Source organism: Pseudonaja textilis, chromosome 1 (genome assembly GCF_049901715.1).
Source record: "Pseudonaja textilis isolate UNSWEBS1 chromosome 1, rPseTex1.2, whole genome shotgun sequence".
In the NCBI taxonomy this organism is placed as follows: Eukaryota; Metazoa; Chordata; class Lepidosauria; order Squamata; family Elapidae; genus Pseudonaja; species Pseudonaja textilis.
Genome location: NC_141990.1, coordinates 191,554,816 through 191,576,950, shown reverse-complemented (window position 1 = coordinate 191,576,950; position 22,135 = coordinate 191,554,816). Strand labels below are relative to the sequence as shown.

The 22,135-nt window shown below is 40.7% G+C and overlaps 1 protein-coding gene across 1 annotated transcript in view; it reads right to left on the bottom strand.

Moving 5' to 3' along the window:
* GRB14 (growth factor receptor bound protein 14) overlaps positions 1–22,135 on the bottom strand; it is a 61,756-nt gene that overhangs the window by 15,598 nt on the left and 24,023 nt on the right. The window contains exons 3-6 of the mRNA XM_087920057.1: positions 19,267–19,423; positions 5,488–5,609; positions 3,318–3,392; positions 1,055–1,192 (exon numbers count right to left, since the gene is read on the bottom strand). Coding sequence (XP_087776183.1) covers positions 1,055–1,192; positions 3,318–3,392; positions 5,488–5,609; positions 19,267–19,423 — 492 coding nt within the window. The remainder of the gene's footprint in view (positions 1–1,054; positions 1,193–3,317; positions 3,393–5,487; positions 5,610–19,266; positions 19,424–22,135) is intronic.

Here is a 22,135-nt window from a genome sequence, read left to right as displayed (position 1 = left end):
TCCTAAGGATTGGATTATCCACTTTTTCACCTCTCTTTCTCCACAGCAGAGATTGCCGATCTGGGGTGCCCACGCCTCCATGGGATACAAGATGAAATTTCAGAAGGCGCCACAAAGAGTGGCTCGTGTCACTTTGGCATGAGTCACAAGTCACAATTACTTTTATAGAGAGTGTGAATATTAATCAAAAAAATCCTAGGGGAGTGATCAATGGTGGGATTCAAAAATTTTTACTACTGGTTCTGTGGGCGTGGCAGGGGAAGGTTACTGCAAAATCCCCATTCTCTCCCCATCCTACTAACCTGCTTTTCAGCTCCATTCTCCTGTGTAAGGCAACAAAAGAAGACCCAGCCGATCAGCTGGGACTCGGGAGGCAGAGAATAGATGGGGGCGGGGCCAGTCTGAGGTGGTATTTGCTGGTTCTCCGAACTACTAAAAATTTCCATTACCGGTTCTCCAGAACTGGTCAGAACCTGCTGAATACCACCTCTGGGTGTGATGCATAGAAAATGTTGGGAACCACTATGTCAACTCTGAAGCAAACCTGGCTGAAGCCATCTTGTGCTGCCTCATAGTTGCCAGGAAGCCTGAGAGGGGGAAGGGAGGGGGGAAGGAGATAGCCCGGCTACAGTCAAAACAATTTTTTTTCCTGTGGAAACCAAGGTAATTGTAACAGGTGGCTATTGAAGGAAGAGAGGAGCCTGCCATCCATCTTCATTGGAGAACGTGACCGGTGTCACCTGGGAGGAGGGATTTTTAACTCTTTTAATTAGGTGAAAACCACAGGAACTGTTAGAGTTGGTTTTCACCAGCTGTGCTGATATGATATAAATATGTTCTTTGAGAAATCTACCTGCTTCAGAGTTCTGCTTTCAATGGGTGCATTGCTCAGAATGCTGACGCACTATTTTATTTATCCAATAAAACTGAGAGGAAATTTTTCTAAATCTTTAGACTTAAAATGACAACAACAACAAAAACCCACCCTCTACTACATAAAAATAAAATCTATACCAATTTCTAACACTTCTTCCTTTCCATTTGCCAAACTTACCTTTGACGTTCCCTTAGTGGAAAAATAGAGACCAGATCTTCGCAACAAAAAGTACATTTTTTTCCAGGTTTTCTTCCCTTGCTCTTTAAAATGCAAATAACCATGAATTTCAGGATATGTGGTGGAACTTAAAAACATCTGAAAAAGAGGGGGGGGGAGAGAGAGAGAGAGGGAGGGAGGGAGGGAAAGAGGGAATAGCAAGAGAAAGAGTGAAACCCCATTCTTTAAATTCCATTGAAATATCATCTTATCTTGCAGTTCTTTGTAGACAAATTCTAGCATTGCTTTGGCATTTGCTCAGGACATTGCATATTGTATATGCTTCTGCATATTATACATATTGTTGAAAGATCTACAACTTTTTAAAAATGCTAAGTGCTGTAATGCTAAGTGTGCTCAAGATAATTCCATAGTAAGTTCACTTTATTCTACAACCATTACTCCTCTGGGTTGCTATTTGCATTTTTTAGAAGAGCGATTACTAAGACCCAGGTCTGCCAACTTTTCTGTTGCAGGAGAAAGTCCCCTATCTTCATGAAAGTGCTTATAATTAGCACAAGATTTTTCACAGCTGGGACTGGAATTCTGCTCAGTTGTCTCATCCAATATTATTCACAATTCAACCAACCAGCTATAATTTCTTCAATACTTTTTTGCAGATGGCAGGCTATTATCACATATAACATAATCTGATAGCACAGTTAGGTGAGAAGGCCATACTTTTTCCTCCAGGCTCACTTTTTCTTTGCTACACAAATGTATGGATACACATGCACACATACACACATACACACACACTACACACAGTGACTTCATTAAAAGGAAGAGATGCTTATAAACCTAACTGACACCTTAAGAATAAATAAATCTTAAGCCAGATGGTATCCACCTGAGGGATTCCAAGAACTACATGAAATTGTTGACCTGCTGATAAAAATACACAATCTGTATAACATTGCCATCTATTCCCAAGACTGGAAAATTATCAATGAGACTCCTAATTTCTAAAAGAAAATCTTAGGGGGGGGGGGGATACTGGCAATTATAGGATAATTACAGTAGCTGACAATTAATTTGTCTCAGATCGATAAATCAAACATAAAAAAATGAGAACCAACATGGCTTCATCATGGATAGGTTTAAGTTAAATCTCTAAACTGTCTTAGAGGTCTCCAAACTTGGCAACTTTAAGACTTAGGGCTGGAGAATTCTGGGGGTTGAAGTTCACAAGTCTTAAAGTTGCCAAGTCTTAAAGTTGCCAAGTCTTAAAGTTGCCAAGTCTTAAAGTTGCCAAGTTTGGGGACCCCTGGTCTTATGGTATCAAAAAGCACATAAACAGAGATGATTGGACAAGTCCTGAAGATCTGGAATACCCAATTAACTTTTGCCAAAGGCTCCTGAGCAATTTCAGCAGCAGAGAAAAGTGGGGTGATCTTAAGAAGAAACGATTGGCTAGAAAACAGAAATGCACAAATCACTGTTGGACTCGAGTGATATTCAATATTCAGTTCAATAGTCCAAACTGAATCATCAGGAAGTGCTGGTAGAATCTGTATTTTTAGTCTGTTTAAAAATCATCTGGAATGAAGAAAGACCAACAAAGTGTCTGATGATGATCCTCAACCTTCCCCCTACTCTTTTAATGAGAAATGTGGATTAGAGCAGGGGTCCCCAACCACCGGGCCCCGGACCGGTACCGGTCTGTGGATCATTTTCTACCGGGCCGCCGGTTTGCTGGGCGCCGCCATCTTGTTTCGACAAGAAAGTGCTTCCAGGTGAGCTTTTCCGGTTGGAAAGCGGCGTTTGGGTACCGAAGGAATCCTCACACCTTAGTTTCATCGAGGGGGGGCAGCTTCAAACGAAGAGCCGTCCCGATGGCGGAGGAGATTAAGAAAGCACAAAAAAGCACAAAAAAGGTACAAAGGAGGAGTTGAAGGTGGCGGGGAGAAGCGGGGGACGGCTGGCTGGCCGGTCGCTCGGCTCGCCTTGCCTTGTCATGCGTGCTGATGCTGGTACCGGGCCGCGGATCATTTTGTGATGCCGGTACTGGGCCGTGGCACAAAAAAGGTTGGGGGCCACTGGATTAGAGCACCATAAAAGTTAGCCACAACGGATGCAATCTCAACTAAGGATGCTTCAGAGGGAAAATTAAAAATCGGATCCCCAATTCTTACTACTGTACACAGAAGTGAGAATGTGCTTAACAGTGTTTAATGGAATTTGTGGTTTGATCCGGGTAAATGGTTTCATTTCAGTACCTTACCTGCAGTATCTGTGCGTGGTTCATTGTGCCATTACTCTCATTTGAAAGGGATACCAAATGATCTGGGAAAAAAACCTGCAAAATAAAAAGTTAACAGAAGGCACTAAATGTTTCCTAAATGCTTGAACTGGACACAGGTTATATTGTGGGCTTTGTCATGATTATCATAATCTAGACTGCAACAATCCAGGCAACACTAGGTAGATGGCAAGAAAGCCATACAGAAAACCAGAAAGTTCAGTTGCCTCTTGAAAAAGCACCTTTGGAACAGCCATGATCTGGATGACTGAGAATCTCCGTAGACGTACAGAAAATTCTTTTAACAATTCTGACTACTCTAGTGATCAATTGGAATTGAGCAACTTTGCACCTGGATTATTTATTTGTGAATGTGAATTGAAAGAATGCCTGACTCCCAGTAAATCGGTGTATTTGATATTATAATAAGCCAGGATAATAAAATCAAACAATGAGAACTAGTTTGGGGGGCGGGCTTTGGGAGGTGGCTTTCCTTACAAAAAATACTTCAGCAGCCATTGTGTCTGAAATCAATGTTCAGCCGAAGAGCACTTCCTTGGTGAGCAGAAGGTCCATGTTGATGTTACTTTCTAAAAGAAACAACACGCGAGTAGATAGGGGGAAGGCGTTTCTGCTGACTGTCAGGATTCCATGGCCAAGGAAATTTTCTATGGACTTAAGTACAGGTAGTCCTAGTGTTACAAACCACAACTGAAAACAGCAATCTGTCACTAAAAAAAAGTGGCCATTAAGCAAGACATGTGACTGCAATGGGATTTTCTTCTGTAGTTGTTAAGGGAATCACTCATGGTCATTAAATGAGACATCGTGTGACTGCAACATGCCATTTTACGGTTGACTTCTCCACTGGCTCTGCTTGTCAGAAGTCAACTATGAAGGTGCGCAAATGGCAATTGAATGACCACGTGACACTGTGACGATCATTAACGCAAGGACTTATCGCAAAGTTACTTTTACAAGACCGTTGTAACTTCAAGTGGGTAGTAAGCAGGGCAGTTATTAAGTGAGGACTACTTGATACTGGTAGTACTTCCGTGTCTTCTCCAATGGGGTTCGAGCACAATTGGAAAGTACCATGTTGTGGAAGACTCTTACAAGGTACACAGCTCACAGCTTGTAATAATTGAAAGGAGCCCAGGAAGAAAACCATTTATCACTTTTGTCTGTATATCAAACAATGCGGAGTCAATTGCCTCTCAGCAAGAGATGTTTTGACTGCCATCATAACTTTCAAGCTCTCTTCATACCGTGTTTCTCCAACAATACGGCCACCACCAATAGGAAGACCCAGCATGTTTTCTAGGCATAAAATCAAATTAAGCCCCTCCCCCCAAATTTAGGCCTAGTTTAAAACATGCAAAATGGGGGGAAGGATGGGGGGACTTGCCATTAGGAGCGCCCCGCGAGCAGCAATTCCTCGCCACCAGCCGCTCCTAACGGGTGATCATGGTGAAGCGCAGAGAGCACCGTACTGAGGCTGCCCGCGGGGCACTCTAGATGAGGATGAAAGGGGGGGAATTAAGTCACCCCCGAAAAGACGGCATAGCCATTTTTTCAGGGCTCAAAAAAATATAAGACCCGGCCTTATTTTATGAGAAACACGGTACATAAGGAAGTAGCTGAGGAAATTGGAGCAAGGTTTTGCAAGCCTATTTTCCCCCCCAGAACCTGGACACAAGAACAAAGAAAATGACTTCCTCTTACAATGCCAGTCCTCCCACTGGGTGGGGGCATGAGGAACCTATGTCGCTATGTCAGGGTGGGGTAAGATGGCCCTTTTATGGCTTGTGGACTTCAACACCTAGAATTCCTGAGCCAGCCAGGAATTCTGGGAGTTGAAGTCTGCAAGTCATAAAGGGGCTATCATTCCCTGCCTTTGCTTTAGGTAGTTTGGCTAGTCCTGAATTATTCCTCACTCCGTTCTACAATTTTACCTTGCTGGACTCTAGTAAAAAAAAAAAAGGGGGGACGACATGGGGCTGAATTGTTAGTCCTTTGAATCAAAGGGAGAATGGTATATGCTCCAAAGATTTTTGTCACTAGATTTCATATAGCTGTTGAGTTCCTGTAACTATGAACATTTATGCTGAATATTAAATCTGAGGTATTTACGTATGTAATAAGAACTTACCTCAGGGTTTTTAAAGAACTCATATTTGGCATAATTTTTCCGGAAATAAAATTTATTGCCTTCTTCAATTCCCCACTTCGAATGGACTTCAACAATCATTTCGTGGTCTTCCACTATTCTTTCTGTGAAGCAAAAGAGAAATGCAAATTGTAGTTCTTTCTCCAAAGGAGCTGGGAGAAAGTGGCTTACCTGAATCCTTTCAGGTGGCGTTCAAACCCAGTTGAGCTACTGAGACAGCACTGCCTGAGCTTGTGAATGCTTTAAAAATGTATCTATCCTTGGCCTGATGGATAGCTGGCCGGCATTATTTTATAAAATATGGGCAGCTATAAAAATATTTTAAACGAATACATTTCCATTTCTGTAATTGAGAAAAACTGTCAGAAGTCTGATTGAGGCAATTTACACAAACACTGTAAATAAATAGCTACAATTTGCCCAAGCCCCTCAAAATAATACTGCTACTATTGTAAACATTTAAAAAACTTAAGACCATTAAACTGGTCTGCTCAGGAGAAGGAATAATTTTGAAAGCTGCATAGCTTAGGGAAGACAGACAAATTACCATCATTTGTAGTTTAGGATGTGTAACCATATTGGATATCAGCCATTCTGCTTCTAGCCAAAACTGACTTGAGGGAAAACTCCCTTGGAAGCCCTCAAATTCCATGGAAGAAAAGGAATGTTCATAAATAAACTTAGTCAACACTGTCACACCCTGTCATAAGAGACTTGTCTTGGTGGGATTCAAATTTTTTTACTACCGGTTCTGTGGGAATGGCACGGCTAGGTGGGCGTGGCTTGTGGGAATGGCAGGGAAGAATACTGCAAAATCTCAATTTCCAACCCACTCCAGGGGAAGGATACTGTAAAATCCCCATTCTCTCCCCATCCTACTAACCTGCTTTTCAGCTCCATTCTCCTGTGCAGGGCAACAAAAGAAGACCCAGCCAATCAGCTGGGACTCGGGAGGCCGAAAATAGATGGGGGTGGGGCCAGTCAGAGGTGGTATTCTGAACTACTCAAAACATCCACTACCGGTTCTCCGAACCACTCAAAATTTCAGCTACCGGTTCTCCAGAACTGGTCAAAACCTGCTGAATACCACCTCTGCATATAATACTCAGAAGTATATGGAGATTGGCTTTCATACAAAGCGGCTTCTGGTCGCTGTTGGACAAAACATAGATGCTCATATGAGGAGAACCTCTAAATACTATAAACTATGCAGAAAGCATGTGCTCCATTCTATTTCTTCACTGAGTAATCAGTGGTGCTACTAAGAGATCAAACATTGGCTTTGTATTGGTTTGACATAATGCACAGATTAGAGTATATGGCTAGGAGTTGTAGTTTACACTTATTTGGGAGGGATTCCTAAGGATATGTGATAGGCAGATGTGGATGTTTCATGATGTAATTGAGGTATTGTTGCAGGATGTAAACTGTTCCCAATCAAGCTGCCTTTTGCAATTGATGGTGAATTTATCAATGTCAAAGGTGTTCAAGAGGTGCTTCATTGTTTTGGGATCGCACCCAAGATTCCTGTTACTGTTGCTACTATCTTTACGTTCTTTTGCCACAGTCATTCCATTTTTATTTGCAGGTATTTGTATTTGTTGTTTTCTCCAATTCTTTCTGTTTTATTCTGCTGTCTCCAGGTACTGCTATGTCCACTACCCAGACTTTCTTGTTAATAATTATTAAATCTGGGGTGTTATGAAGCAGGTGCTTGTCGGTTTGAATTATAAAGTCCCAGAGCATTTTAGTTACTTTATTTTCTATTATTTTCTTTATTTTATGGTCCCAATGGTATTTCTTGCAGATCTTCCAGTGCACCGTTGTTGCTACTTTGGCTTGCCGCAGTTTGTAGTTGCTCTGCGTGATCTTCTTTCAGCAGCTAATCAGGTGATCCAATGTTTCCTCAGCTTCTTTGCAGAGGCAGCACTTGCCATCTGTTGTTGTCTTCTGAATTCTGACTTTGTATGCATTTTTTTCCATTAAAGCTTGATCTTCTGCAGCCAGAATTAGACCCTTGGTCTCTTTCTTTAATTTTCCTGCTCTTAGCCATTGCCAGGTCTTGTTATTATCTGCTTTGCCCACTATTTTTGTTTTTTTTAATTTACTGGCCATGCAATTCTTTGTCTTCCCATGTCTTTTTTTTCCTGTTTTTCATTTGGTCTGTTGAGTAGACCAATGTGGTCTCCCCAGCATTCAGTAAAGCCTTCTTGGTATACCGGCTTCAGTGCATCTTCTTCACTGTCCTTCGGATATTCTTTCAATGCCCTTTTTTCACCTTCAACTGCCTGATCTATTATTACTATTTTTAATGGCTGACATTCTTTTAGAGAGAATTAATACTAATAGCAACAGTATTTTAGAGGAAAATACTGTATCCGTACTTTCCCATACCCAACAGTTAGAAGACCATGCTGTTGGTCTTCAGTTATCCTGCAACTAAGAGAAGGTCATGATCATTGCAAATTCCAGAGCGTCAATAAAAGATGCTGGCTCAGGACAGTGGGCTATCCAATCTTGCTCTATGGTTGTATCAGCTGAGCCAAAAATTGTTTCTAGCCCACTCAAAGTTCTCAAATGCTTTGTGGATTTATTAAAATTATTAATTTGCTGACCCCTTCAATGATTCTGATCGAGTCACAATCATCATAAATAAACATAAAACATGCCAATTAAAAATCACAAATAAAACACCACATGTGGCCCCCAAAACTAGAAATGGTTTCATTCCTGGGGCTGGCTGGCTACTTCCAAATAAGTTGCTCTCCAGCTCAAAAGGCTGTTGAAAAGGCATGGTCTTTCTTTACTTCCCAAATAGACAAGAGGGAAAAGCCCATCCTTATTTGGTGAGTCAAGCTGTTCTAAAACAAGAGGGGCTTTTGCCAAGAAAATCATTTTCCAGACTCCGCACCCCCCTCCCAAGGGAAAAAAATCCTCAAGCCAGCCCTCTGTAATAATATTCATCTACCACTATACTCTTTTCACCGGTCAATGAAGCCAACCTCCCTTAAGTTCTAAAAATAACATATTCCAGATCTTGGAATAAGACGAGTGTTCCGGAAATATAATACACATATAGCTTGTCCTTCAAACTAAATTCATAAAGTCTGACCTGGACAAAAGATGGCAACTTTTTCTTCAAAAGTTTCCTTTCATTTCCATGCCAGCAAAGGAACTGAAAGACTCCACTGAAAACTGAGCTGCCTCAAAATGTGCTTCCTTTGCTAACTGTGAAGGAAGCTTTCAAAACTGGTCTGACATTTAACTGGAGCTACACAGATGTCACTGTGGCATTTATGAAAATGCCACCTTGTATAGGAGAGGAAAGGTATTTTTTTTTAAAAAAACTGTAACCATCTCCAATAGAATATATTAACACTTTTATCAATTGCACCACTGGCCATTATTACTTAAATAACCATCATTTTTCCAAATGTTGTTTATAGACATCTTTGTCTTCTAATACACTTAGAAGTTTTCAGACACTCGTGCAATCCAATTTTTCTCTACTCTGTTTCTTTCTTTCTCCAGCCAACAGATGTTTCTAAAATTCTTCTGGAGTGCAGAATTTAAATGAACTGGATTTATATTTATGTATTCACTTTATCATTTGTAAATTAACACACTGCTAGATTCCCAGAATGTTCCTTAAGTGTGCATAAACTATTATCCTGTCATTTGCTTCCAAACCCCTAGCTAGCCAATTGTGTTATTAGATGAACAAGGAACACTGTATTTTTGTCTTGGGCAATCACAGAGCCCAGCACACACGCACACACACACCCGATATATGTGAATTTTGACTAGCCATCTTCACCAGGTAACATAGCTACTGCTGGAAATTTAGGAGTTGAAGTTCACCCAAATATAGGTGCACCAAAGTTTGGAAAGCTGGAATATCTCTACTTTGCAACAAGAATTCATCTACTTAGGGTTCCAGTCAGCTACATCAGGACTGCCAACTCTGATGTGAACCTGGCTGAAGCCATCTTCTGCTGCCTCATATTTGCCATGAACTCTGAAAGGGGGAAGGGAGGGGGGAAGTAGATAGACTGGCTAACAGCCAAAACAAAAAGTTTTCTTGTGGGAACCAAGGTCATCCCAACAGGTGGCAGTTGAAAGAAAAGAGGGGTGATGAAGCAGCCTGCCAGCTGCTTTCATTGGACAATGTGACCAGTGATATCTGGGGAGGGAAACATTTGCTCTTTTAATTAGGCTAAAACCATGGGAACTTTTAGAGTTGGCTTTCACTGGTTGTGCTGATATGATGTATCCAATAAACATGTTAACTTTGAGGAATCTACCTTCCTCAGAGTTCTGCTTTTGGCAGATGCGTTACTTGGAATGCTGACAAGGTTTTTTGTAGGATAGTATATGCAGGTAGAGGCTCAAATACACCTTCTGTCTCCCCACCAACAGCATCACCTTTTCTCCATGTTTCTTTCATTTTTTGTTTTTTTTTAATCTCACCTTTATTATTGTTTATAAATAACTCAAGGAGGAGAACCTATCAAATATTCCTTCCTCCTCCTATTTTACACGTACCAGCCCAGTTTTGGTGGGTCAGGTTGAGAGGGAGTAACTGGCTCAAAGTCACCCTGCCCATTTTTCACATCTAAGGCAGGACTAGAATCTAACCAACATTAAAAACATTTAGAACTCTAACTGGCATTTTCCAACTGAAATTTAATATTCCACAGTTACTAAACTGGTTAAGTGATTCCAGCTTTTCCCATTAATTTTGCTTGCCGGAAGCCAGCTGGGAAGGTTGCAAATGGTGACCAGTTACCAAGCACCCAAATTGTGGTCATCTGACTCAGGGGTGGGATATGAAAGGGTTAACTACCAGTTCTGGATTTACGAGCTTCCCTGCCCACTATGAGCCGCTCACCTGTAAATCATCATAAATCATCATTAGCACATCATTAGCATGCTGCCTGCCAAGAAGCAGCCTTTGAAACAGCCCTCTTTTCTTGTTTTTTTAACTGCAGCTGTGCCTCGTTCGGCAGGTGAAGTTGAAAAATCAGGAAATAAAGATCAGATAAGAGCCCAGGTGGGCAAAAAACATCAGCAGACATAGAACCGGTTCTATGTCTGCTGCTCTTCAGAGCTACCGGTTCTACAGAGGTGGAGAGAACCGGTAGAAACCCACCCCTGAACTGACCACATAGGGATGCTGCAATGGACTGCAAGGATCAATCATAAGTCACTTTTTCCTCACCCCTTTATAACTTCAAGTGTTTGCGAACTGAAGGGTCATAAGTTGAGGATTACCTGTAGTATGAAGTTCTTTCTGCTCAGCAGTGATGTTACCTCATTCAGCGATGGGATTTCATTTTTTTTACTACCGGTTCTGCAGGCGTGGCTTGGTGGGTGTGGCAAGGGAAGGATGCTGTAAAATCTCCAGTCAGAGGTGGGATTTGCCGGATCTCCGAACTACCGGTTCTCCAGAACTGGTCAGAACCTGCTGAATCCCACCTCTGACCACACTGTATAATGAAATGTTTTCAAGAAAACAACCAAGCTCAGAGAGCACCAACAATTCCACAGCTGAATCCTGAGTTACAAATTTTTTACATTAATGATAAAAGTGCATCTACGTCTGAAATATACAACAGAGGGGGAGGACATCAGAACCTGTCCCACTTTATAAGGTTGCAAGGGCTCTTCTGTCACCTACTACTGTCCCATGAAGTTGCTGGGAGGAAAGCTCAGTTCAAAGGAGATTTTTTTTACTGGACGTTAAGAAAAACGAATGACGGAAATTCTGCCTTGAGTTTTGCTAAAGATAAAAATATCTGACTTTGAAAGCAAGAAACAACAGTGACACCCAGTGGACATTTCAAAACTATACCCTTCTACCTGCCATTATGAGAACAATTATCATTCTTTCTTTATAAAATGCGTTCAGCATTTCCTGAATTAAAGCAAGTTTAACCTCTTTTAAGATTTGAAGAATAGATCAGAGATGTTCACTCTATTCACTCCTCTCTCTCCCTAAATTCAAAATTCAGAAGCTACTTGTATTCCTATTACTGGAAAAGATTCCATCTAGATAATAAAAGTCTATCTTATGTCTTGACTTTCCGCATAGCTTATTGAACAGTTACCAGTAGCTACCACCATTTCTTTTGCATTACCCTTGAATCTGACCCTGAAGAAATAAAGCCTGCTAAATCCTGCCTATTAATTCCATTTAGTAGATTGGATTAGAGTCATGACCAAAACTGTATTCCGCTAGAGCAGAGTGATTTACTATTAGGCAGCGCTTTTAAACCCCGTGTTCTAGTGGGACAGCAAAAATATTTCCGTTGGCATCAATGTAATGCCCCAGATGGTTTTAATATTCCCAGATGTGTCAGGGGATATGATCCTGATCAGATACCACTGCAAAGATTAATCAAGTCAAATAGGTAGGGGTAAATGTGTCTGACAAAGCGGCATCAGAGTTCATCTTGTTCAGCACTTTTTAAATTGAATTTACATTAATCTTATGGAAGAAAAGAATGATGTAAAGTAAGTTCAGCAAAGTCTGAATGCTTGAAATGTCAGATTATGAACATGCAGAGGGAGGGAGAGAGGGAGGGAGGGAGGGAGGGAGGGAGGGAGGGAGGAAGGAAGGAAGGAAGGAAGGAAGGAAGGAAGGAAGGAAGGAAGGAAGGAAGGAAGGAAGGAAATACTGAAAGTGGCCACTGGAAATTCACTCAGAATCTAGTTTACATTTTAGATTCCCATTCTATATTTTGCTTTTAAGAGTTCAGATCCACCCACAAACAAGCTAAATGCTGCAGAAAATGTAGCGCAGTTCTAAGTTGGTAGAGATGGAAGCAGACAATTGATCAGACCATGCAGCCACTTCAGGGAATCCATAAACCTTACTGTACAAGTAGTCCTCAACTTATGACCAGAATTTCGATTGTAAAGTTGTGATGGTTGTAAATTGAGGTATCCACATGCCCGGCTCCAATTTATGATGTTTTGGTGAAGATTGTGAAGTGATTCACAAGGTTTTGAATCCATTCTTTCAAATGGGCTTTTTTTTTTTTTTTGCAGAAAACTGATTAAAAAAAAAACATCACAAATCACGATTGTATGACTGTGAGATGTGGCAACCAGTTGTAAATGTGAGCCAGTTGCCAAGTGCCCAAAATGTGGTCATGTGACTGGGGAGGGTGCAACATTTTACGATGGCCAGAAGTGCTTTACAGGCCATAAAGCACCCTTTCTGAGGTCACCAATTCCAAATTGATGATTGATTGAATGCTTGTAGGTTGAGGATTACCCATACACCCCATCACCCATTCTAAAGTCACTTCTAAGCAATTTTAACCCTTACCAGCAGGCTAGAGCTGGTAATGGATTTCCTATATGCTAATGGAGAGGGCCTTCCAATCCACCAAGCTCCTCCTCTGAGATACAGATTCAGATCAGTGCTCTCAGGAAAAAAACAGCTTTTCTTTTGACCAAACTGTTTGAAAATAAATATAATCAAGCAGAAAAAAATGTTGAAAGACTGATGCTGGGCATATTATAGCTGCACAAATCAAGGTTAAAAGCAGCTGGCAGTACATAGCAGAGAGAAGAGAGTGATTTTCTAATAATTAACATGGTGTGTAAACATTTAACACACACATTTATTATGAAATCTGACATTACCGTTGCAAATACAAATCCCATTTTCAATTTACTATAATTTACCAGTTTACCAGACCTCCAAGCCCTGGAGCAGCTGCCAAGTGTTAGTAAAAGAATCTGAAACTGCTATCTTACCATGAATTGTTTATTCTCAAACTAGAAAAACCAAAGCAAAATTTTTCACCCTTTTCTGCTGGGAAGCAACCTGATACATTTCATCAGATTCACACAATGACAAAAACAGAGATCAGTCCTTTTGAATCATCTCCTGCCTCGCTCCATTGTACAGGGGTCATCAAGAGAGGTTTCACATGGAACTGTGAAGGAATGTGACAGTATTATTATTAACGTATTATTTTCGCAGTTGTGATAGCAACTGAGAAAATTAGAGGCAAATATATCAAGCATGCTTCTCTACCTGTCAAGGTGACTACTTAGCAGAGCTCAAGATGTGTTATGCATCATGGGCTTGTTGTGCTAAACCCCAGCTGTGAGTTCTTTTCCTGTGTTTAATCTTTTTCTTCATGTGTGTGCGCATGCACGCTTCTGCAATATCTTTGGTATATTACTTTGGTAAAGGCACTGAATTCTTTGATCAAAACTGCATTTTCCTGCTCTATGGCTTACTTCCAAATACAGCACTGTATTTACTTCACTTCACTTCCTTTTTCCCAGAACTTTCCAAATAGGGCAGAATATTTTTGGGGATGGAATTAATGGGGAGGGAGAAAAGTCAAAATTTAAGACCATTAATAGAATTAAAAGCACTGCTCCAGCCTTTGTGGTGGGGAAGTGATGGCGAACCTTTTTGTTAGGGTGTGCCAAAAGCGCGCATGTGTGTGCCAGCACCCACAATGCAATGCGCCCTGCCTCCCCTGCACACGCACATGCAACACCCCGCCTCCGCCCCTTTACCTGCACTACCACATGCGCATGCCTCCCAGATGATTTTCGGCCTGTTAGGCCTTTTTCGGCCTCCCAGAGGCTTGAGGGAAGCTTCTGCAGCCTTTGAAGGCCGAAAAACAGGATCTTTTTCATCACTTCCAGTTTCGTCACTTCCGGTATTTCCGGAAGGTCCATTTTCCGGCCTCCCCGAGGCTGCAGAGGCTTCCCTCAAGCCTCTAGGCGGCCAAAAAAAGGCCTCAAATAGGCAGAAAATCAGCTGGGAGGCAGACGCATGCACAGTGCAGGTAAGCTTCTCTGGGGCTCATGTGGCCGTTCAAATGGCTCTGCGTGCCACCTGTGGCATGCGTGCCATAGGTTCACCATCACGGTGGTAGGGATTTGAATTGTGACAAAGACAGCTGTACTTTTCTGGGTTTCTGGGTCAAACAATAACAGGTGTCTTTAACCACTGCTTTATACAGATGCCCAGAACTTTTAGTTACTTCTTCTGTGAAGGCAGACAGTTTTCTCTAGCTTGGTGCTCTCTGCACATTTCCGATCTGAGATTCCCATGAATGTATTTATTTACCTCCTCATTAAATTTATATGCTGCCTGACTCCCAACAACTCAAGCTTTGAACCCTAACCTAGATCAGCAGGGTCCCAATACTTTGGAAAGGATCAGATGGGGGTGGGTTTAAAACCGTTGTCGGGGAAGGTTCTGTCCTGTCCAACAACTCTTGATTTCCTGCGGATCTAAATTCCCAAGAGAAGAGGTCTTTTGGTGATACAAACACAAAGAATTTTCTTACAACCCTTTCTGTGTGGCATTGCATTCCAATGGAAATCATCGCCAAGCATCGTCAATGCGGATCCCGACTCTTGGGGAAAGAATGATGGGATCACTGACCCATCCAAACAGGAGTGGCATCTCTATAACAGAAACCAACTCAGAAGAGTCTAAATGTCTTTAAGGAAGAAAAGAAGATTCATTTGGTATAAAGGCATGGATTGAGCAAATTCTGCTGTTACGCTACTGTAACATATTAAAGATAGTATTTAATCATAAACTCCGGTTACAGTCTCATAGGTTTCCAGAGTTTTTCTCTTTTCACTGACTGCCTCAGAGTATTTTAACTGACTGTATTTGTGAATGCCAATGACTGAAGATAATTCAGTACTGCCAAGAAGAGAGGATGAACAGAAGCTGTAAAATAATTGTAATTAATATTGATACAAGGAAAAGAGAGGCTCTCAAACTTCATGGCTGAAAAGGGATCCAGAGAAAGATGTCTTTGCGCAAAGAAAGCATTCCCAGACAGGATGGGAATTGTAGTATATGAAGGATTGCATCGGATTGCAAAGAGCTACTTTATGTCGCTTTCAGTAACTGCTATTCTCCCTCATTTATTTTAAATTGCTTGTCTTATTGAACACTGTTCGCGGAAGGTATTGAAATCTTTTGTTAAAAAAAAACACCACTAAAATGAATTCCACATTAGGGGCATATTTCACAATTGCACATTAGGCAAAAACTATTATAATCCCCTAAAGCACTTGCTCTCATAAGCCTAAGCAAACATTACTAATATAAGCCCAGCTTTAAAAGTTTCTCTCTCTCTCACAACTTCCATGATTCTGTTTCAAACATCAGCTTCTGGACTATGGTTAAAAACGCTGCCAAAAGGGTATTGTTTGATCTAGGCTTTCAGAAGTTCGACAGCTGTAGTTCTGAATTCCTCTATTGTGTTAGCGCACTTTAAATCAAATTGCACTGAGATAATTTATGACCCTGTAAGAGGATGCTGACAGGTCTCTTTCAGTAGAAGAAAATGTAATTTAGAAGGCAGCATCTACCGTCCCCACAGAAATATGCAGTAGGATAACACTTCTGTAAACCCTGGACAGTCAATAGTGCCCTTGCAACAATATTTTGACTGGCTCTGTTGGGTTGACCCTAAGGTCAAGGTATGTGAAAGTAAACATAAATTATGGAATTATTCTCCCCCTCCCCAGTATATAGACTTAAAAAAAAAATATGGAAACTTTGAACGAGTTGTACAGCCATATCTTAATAGTCTACTGTGAAAGGCAAAGATAGATCACAAGCCATCTTGCCATAGGTGCAACAATATGTGCAACAAGTGAGGAGGATGAAAAAAATGCATCTTGCAAGGTCTGAGAGCAGCAAGAAGGAAATATACGGGAGCAGATGGTAGAACCAATTGTGATCATATTGCATTATCAGGACAAGCAAACCCTCTCTGAATCAGGCTGGCATTTATTTATTAAACATATTTTGTATGCCAACACAGGTAATCCTTAATTTACCACCACAAATGAACCCAAAATTGCTGTTGCTAAGTGAGTTTTTCCCCATTTACCATTTTTCATGCACAGTGAAGTGAACCACTGCAGTTATTAAGCTAGTAACACGGTTGTTAAGTGAATCTGGCTTCCACGTTGAATTTATTTGTCAAAAGGTCTCAAAGGGGGAAATCACATGACCATGGGACCCTGCAAGAGTCATAAATATGAACCAGTTGCCAAGCATCCAAATGTAAATCATGTGACCATGGAGATGTTGCAATGGTCATAAGTATGAAAAATAGTCGCAAGTCACTGTTGTAACTAAACAAACTGTTGTAAGTCAAGGACTACCTGTACCAACTCTTTGTGGCTTATAGAGAAACATACAATATAAAACAAACTTCATATAAAAACAAAACTGCAACAACACTAGACTAGAAAAAGAATAAAGGGCAACAAAAACTCAGATCAAGGGAAAGGGTCTTGAGAAGCTTGAGAAAAGCCAATCCAGAGGATGCCAGCCTTATCTCTGCAAGGAGGTTCTTCAACACTGTTGGAAAAAATGGGACCTCTGGGCTCCAAATGTTATGAGAGTGGGCAACTTACGGTGATTTCTGCCTTCTAGATCGAAGTGGTCAAGCTAAAGTTGGCGGGAGAAGGCAGTCCTGAAGGTATCTGGATGCCAAGCTATAAAGGCATTTATAGGCTGAAACCCGTACCTTAAATTGAACCCAAAATTAATTGGCAACCAATGCAGTGTTCGTAAAACTGGTGCTGTGATCCCAATATCTGGAATCTGAAAGTAGGGAAGCTCTTACATTTTGAACCAATGGTAGTTTCCAAATTTTCTTTAAGGGAAACCCCAAATAAAGTATATTATCGTAGTTTAGGCAGGGGAAATAAGAGCATAAATGCTGCTGCCAAGTCCTCCCACCTTAAGTAAAGCTTCAATGATACACCAACTGAAGTTGATGCAGAAGAAGCTGTGAGTCCAGGAGTCCAGCAGTACTGTAAGTCATGAACCTGTTGGCCAATAGGTAGCAACTTGCCCAAGAAGGAGTAACTGGTAGTAACAGGGGTTCTTAATGTATCAACAACTCAAACTTGCTAGGGTTCAACTTCAATCTGTTTTCTCCCATCCAAACCCCGGGAAAGGCAGAGGCATACCCAACAAAGCAGGAGTGAAACTACTGGAAGAAGTCTCTGGCCCCCAACCCCTGCAGGCAGTCCAAAAGGATACCAAAACTGGGCCTGAATCCTGACTGAAAAGACTCCAGATTATCTACTTCCTCAACAACCTTTTCCCAAAATATAGTTGTCTAACACCACTAGGTCTAGTGATGGCTTCTTCAGAAGGCAGAATTGGTAATTCCCAGGGCCCAAGCGGTAACCATTCCCCTCCCTCTACAAGCTGGGAGATCCATGGCACAAGGCAACTGAGGTGGCATCTTATCCAATTCTTTGGAAGTCAAAGACCAAAGGAGTCTCAAATAACAGGGTAATGCCTCAGTCACCACCAAAGAGTCTGTCCACATGGAGTCAAGGCTACTGTGAATCTGAGTGACTATCAGTAAAATGCTTTACAAACTGGTCATAACAACTGCAAGATGGGAATCCAATACCATACAGGGCCCTTGGATAGCAGCCATCCAATGCAGTAAGGAGGAGAAATAAACATGTTGTCAGGATTCTGGCAGTTACTCCAATTAAATCATGAGCCTTGAACCACACTCCCAAAACTTGAAAGGATTTATTAGAAGTTAACATGTCGGCATTAGCCTGGGTATAGTCGACTCTGAGATATGTAAATTCACTGTCACCCTTGATCCTGCTTTTCCTCCCACCCCTCTGGGTGTATCATCCAACGAAACACGTCCATAGCCAAGAGTCATCAATCATGCTCTCCAATTAGATTTTTGCGCAGCAGAAGCTTCAGTCATCTAATCAGTCTCTGAAGAAAATATGAATGTACTTTTGATTCCACACAATGTTTTTAATGTTTTAGTATCTCTATATTCTTGCTTTTATTCTCTTATAACAGGGGTGACAAACTCGCAGCATCACGTCATCACATGACATATTGCAACTTCCCCCCCTTCACTAAACCGGGGTGGGAGTGGCCAGTACGTGACGTATCTGGCCTGTGGGCCGCAAGTTGACAGCACTATCTTATAAACTGCCCTGAATCACTCACTAATGAGCATATAAATTTAGTAAACAAGGTTTAAAGAGGAGCTGAATTCGGATAGCCTCTGTAATATGGAAAAATATTTGGTTTTTGGATGTTCACACTACAATATAAACTAATGAAGTCAACTGACAAAACTTGATTCCTATAATTTTTTTTTCCAAAAAATCCAGCAAGAGACTAAATGTATACATAAATATATGGTGCTTTGAGTATTCCTTGCTAGGGAAAACAAGCATCAAAAGACCGCAGCTAAGTCTTTTCTAGCAACTGATAACAATTACTAGCAGAAAACAAAACCAGCTATGTGAAAAGGCCTGGGTTGTTGGGTTGTTGTTATTTGGGAGCGGGGCTAGCAGGCAAGAAACAAGATATGCAGCATCTGAGCATGTGCAGTGATATCACTATGGAAGCTCTGTCCTGCAGTGGCATCATGATATAGGCGTGTAAACGGAGGGGGTTGTGCAGTGTTATTACGACAGGATGGGACTTATTGTAACTTGTCCTGATTTGCTATGGATTTGCTGTCAAGAGAGGATTTAGCTCATTTTTCTACAATCTGGGCATCTGAGGATTAAGGTCCTTGGTGTGAGCATATGTATTTGCAAGTAAATCCTACCGTTTTGTTTCTAACCGATACAAATGCCTCTAACACTGTAGACTTACTTTCTGACTCCTCAATTTTCCACTCCATCAGCAATGCTCAACAAACATTGCTGCCTTTAAAAGCAAGTAATACTTACCAAGACCTAAATAAGTGAGCCGTTCAAAGAGGGTCCAGCTATGATCATCAACGTAATGATTCTTTAATATTAGCAGCTGGCACAAATCTCGGGCTGTTATATCACTTGGTATTTCAAAAGCTCGGCTGGTTTCATCCTCACTATATACTTTAATTACCTATTAAAAAGAAAAAAAGACATGAAACATAGAATTAATATGTAATACTATTTGTTACCAACATTATCATTATTATGTTACTTAGTTTATGCTGATCTACTACCAAAAGAAAAAAAAACAATCAAAGTAATATCTGAGGAGGGCAAATCGTTCTCCAAACCACAAGAAACAATGGTTGGAAACTAATCAAAGGAAGATGCAATCTGGAATTAAGGAGAAACTTCCTAACAGTGAGGACAATTAACCAGTGGAACAGCTGGCCTCCAGAAATTACTGGAGGTTTTTAAAAAGAGACTGGACAGCCTTTTGTCTGGAATGGTATAAGATCTCCTGCTTGTGGAGGGGGTTGACTAGAAACCCTCCAAGGTCCCTTCCAGCTCTATTCTATTCTAATAATACAAGTAGTCCTTGACTTATGACCACAACTGAGCACAAAATTTCTGTTGCTAAATGAGTTTTGCCCCATTTTACGACTTTTCTTGCTGCAGGTGTTAAGAAAATCACTGCAGTTGTTAAGTTAGTAACATGTTTGTTAAGTGAATCTGGTTTCCCCATTGATGTTGCTTGTCAGAAAGTCACAAAAGGTGAGATCACATGAGCCTCTGACAGTGGAACTGTCATAAATATGAGTCAGTTGCCAAGCGTCTGGATTTTGATTGCGTGACTGTGGGAATGCTGCAATGTCCGCAAGTATAAAAAAAGGGTCATAAGTCACTTTTTTTCAGTGCCATTGTAACTTCGAATGATCACTAAATGAACTGTTGTAAGTCGAGAACTACCTTTATTTATTAATGTTATATTCCCACATTCCTTTAGAAGCTCAAGGCAGCCAACACAAGGCTCCCTTTTTCCTTCACAATAACATCCCTGTATATGGCAAGCCAGGTTAACAGAAAGCAACTGGCCCGGTGTTATTCTGGAGCAATTCTGATGTGCAATCTTTGTTGGACTGAGGATATGGATTTTGCTGGAGGTGCTGAGAGAACATATATAAGTGAGCCAAAAGAAAAATGGTCATTGTAAAAAAAAACCACACACACACAATTAAGAAACATTTACTTCTTATAGCCTAGCTTTTTATCTATTTATCCATCCATCCGTCTTTCTATCTGATTTTATCATCTTCCCACTTCTGCTTTATCCATGCTTAAAGCTATCAGGCTTAATTTAAATCTAATTAAAATGAATTGTAATTTAATTTCCCCCAAATTAGCAGCTGCTGGGGAGGCTGCACTCTTTTGATTATATGGAGTTTTGTATTTCCTTTTATTACAGTCACATGACTAGTACTCTCTCTCTCTCTCTCTCTCTCTCTCTCTCTCTGTGTGTGTGTGTGCGTTCATACCCACAATTAAAATATTAGTTTCATTAGTAGGTGACAGTGTCAGGCCATAGGAAGAAACCATCCACAATAAGAATTGTGCTGTATGTGGTCTTCAATATCATTACCAGATATCTAATAACTGCTTAAAGCCATAGCTCATTGGCAAAACACTTGCTTTTTATGCAAAGGATCTAAGATTCAACCCTTGGTATCTGCACTTAAAAAGGCTCTGGGTAGATTGTGCTATAAAGGGATGTTTTTCATCAGACTAAATGCTACTGAAATCCTATAGTAGACAGGGTTAGGATTTCAATGGTCTGATTAAGGATATAACAGTTCCATATAATTTAACCACAAGGATTCAGAATTTTAGGAGAAGTAGAAGCTTTGTAGAACTAACTTCTCCTCCCCTTCCTCACCCTCCCCTCCATTTCATTTATCACAAGTACAGCATGAGGATGTCATATCCATACTCATCTATTCTTCTCATTATATGGTGCTGAGGAACCTATGACATGCTATAGTCCAGTATTTGGGTTCACATTAAGCAATGTTAATTGCTTATTATTCTTTTTGTTTTGTTTTAATTAATTCAAAAAAAGAAGTGCACTGGTCCTATCAGGATAAAAAACATTGTTTGGTAAATGCAGAAGGTACTGCCTCTCCTCACACATTTCACCCCAATTCAACTTGCATATATGAAGCTTAAGAATTGCAAACAGTTATATAAATATTTTTGGCGAGCATTACCATGGCTGTGGCGCAAACATCAGTTGCCCACTAGATGGCAACAAAGGGTTTCCCTATATCTCCTTGCTGCCATCTAAAGGTTGTTTATACTGTTGCAACCCATGTTAGATAGTTCCACCCTATCATGAAAGTTCCTGTTTATATTTAGGTTCGTGAACCAGCAATGAATTATCAATGAAACTCACATTCTGTGAAGTAATTATTTAACCATAAATTATGATTGCCTCATACATTTTAAGCCAAACTAGGGTATATAAACTACAATAGTTAAATTCATGTAACTTGTTAAGTCAAAATCCAACAATTACATGATTTAGCACCATGTATGACCTAGCCCATACTGGGTGTACTGGGAGAGCATTATGTGTAGTAAGCCAAGTCATGTTGAAATACTGTATGTAAAATATGAAATATTTTAACTGACAACTGATCTTCTATTTAGATGTGATTTTAAAATGATATATGATATGATCTGGATATGATTTAATAGAAGATTTAAAAACGGGGTGGAAATATCACAAATGAATTGGCTAGAACAGGCATCTCCAACTTTGGCAACTTGAAGACTTGTGGACTTCAACTCCCAGAGTTCCTTAGCCAGTTGCTGGCTGAGGAACTCTGGGAGTTGAAGTCCACAA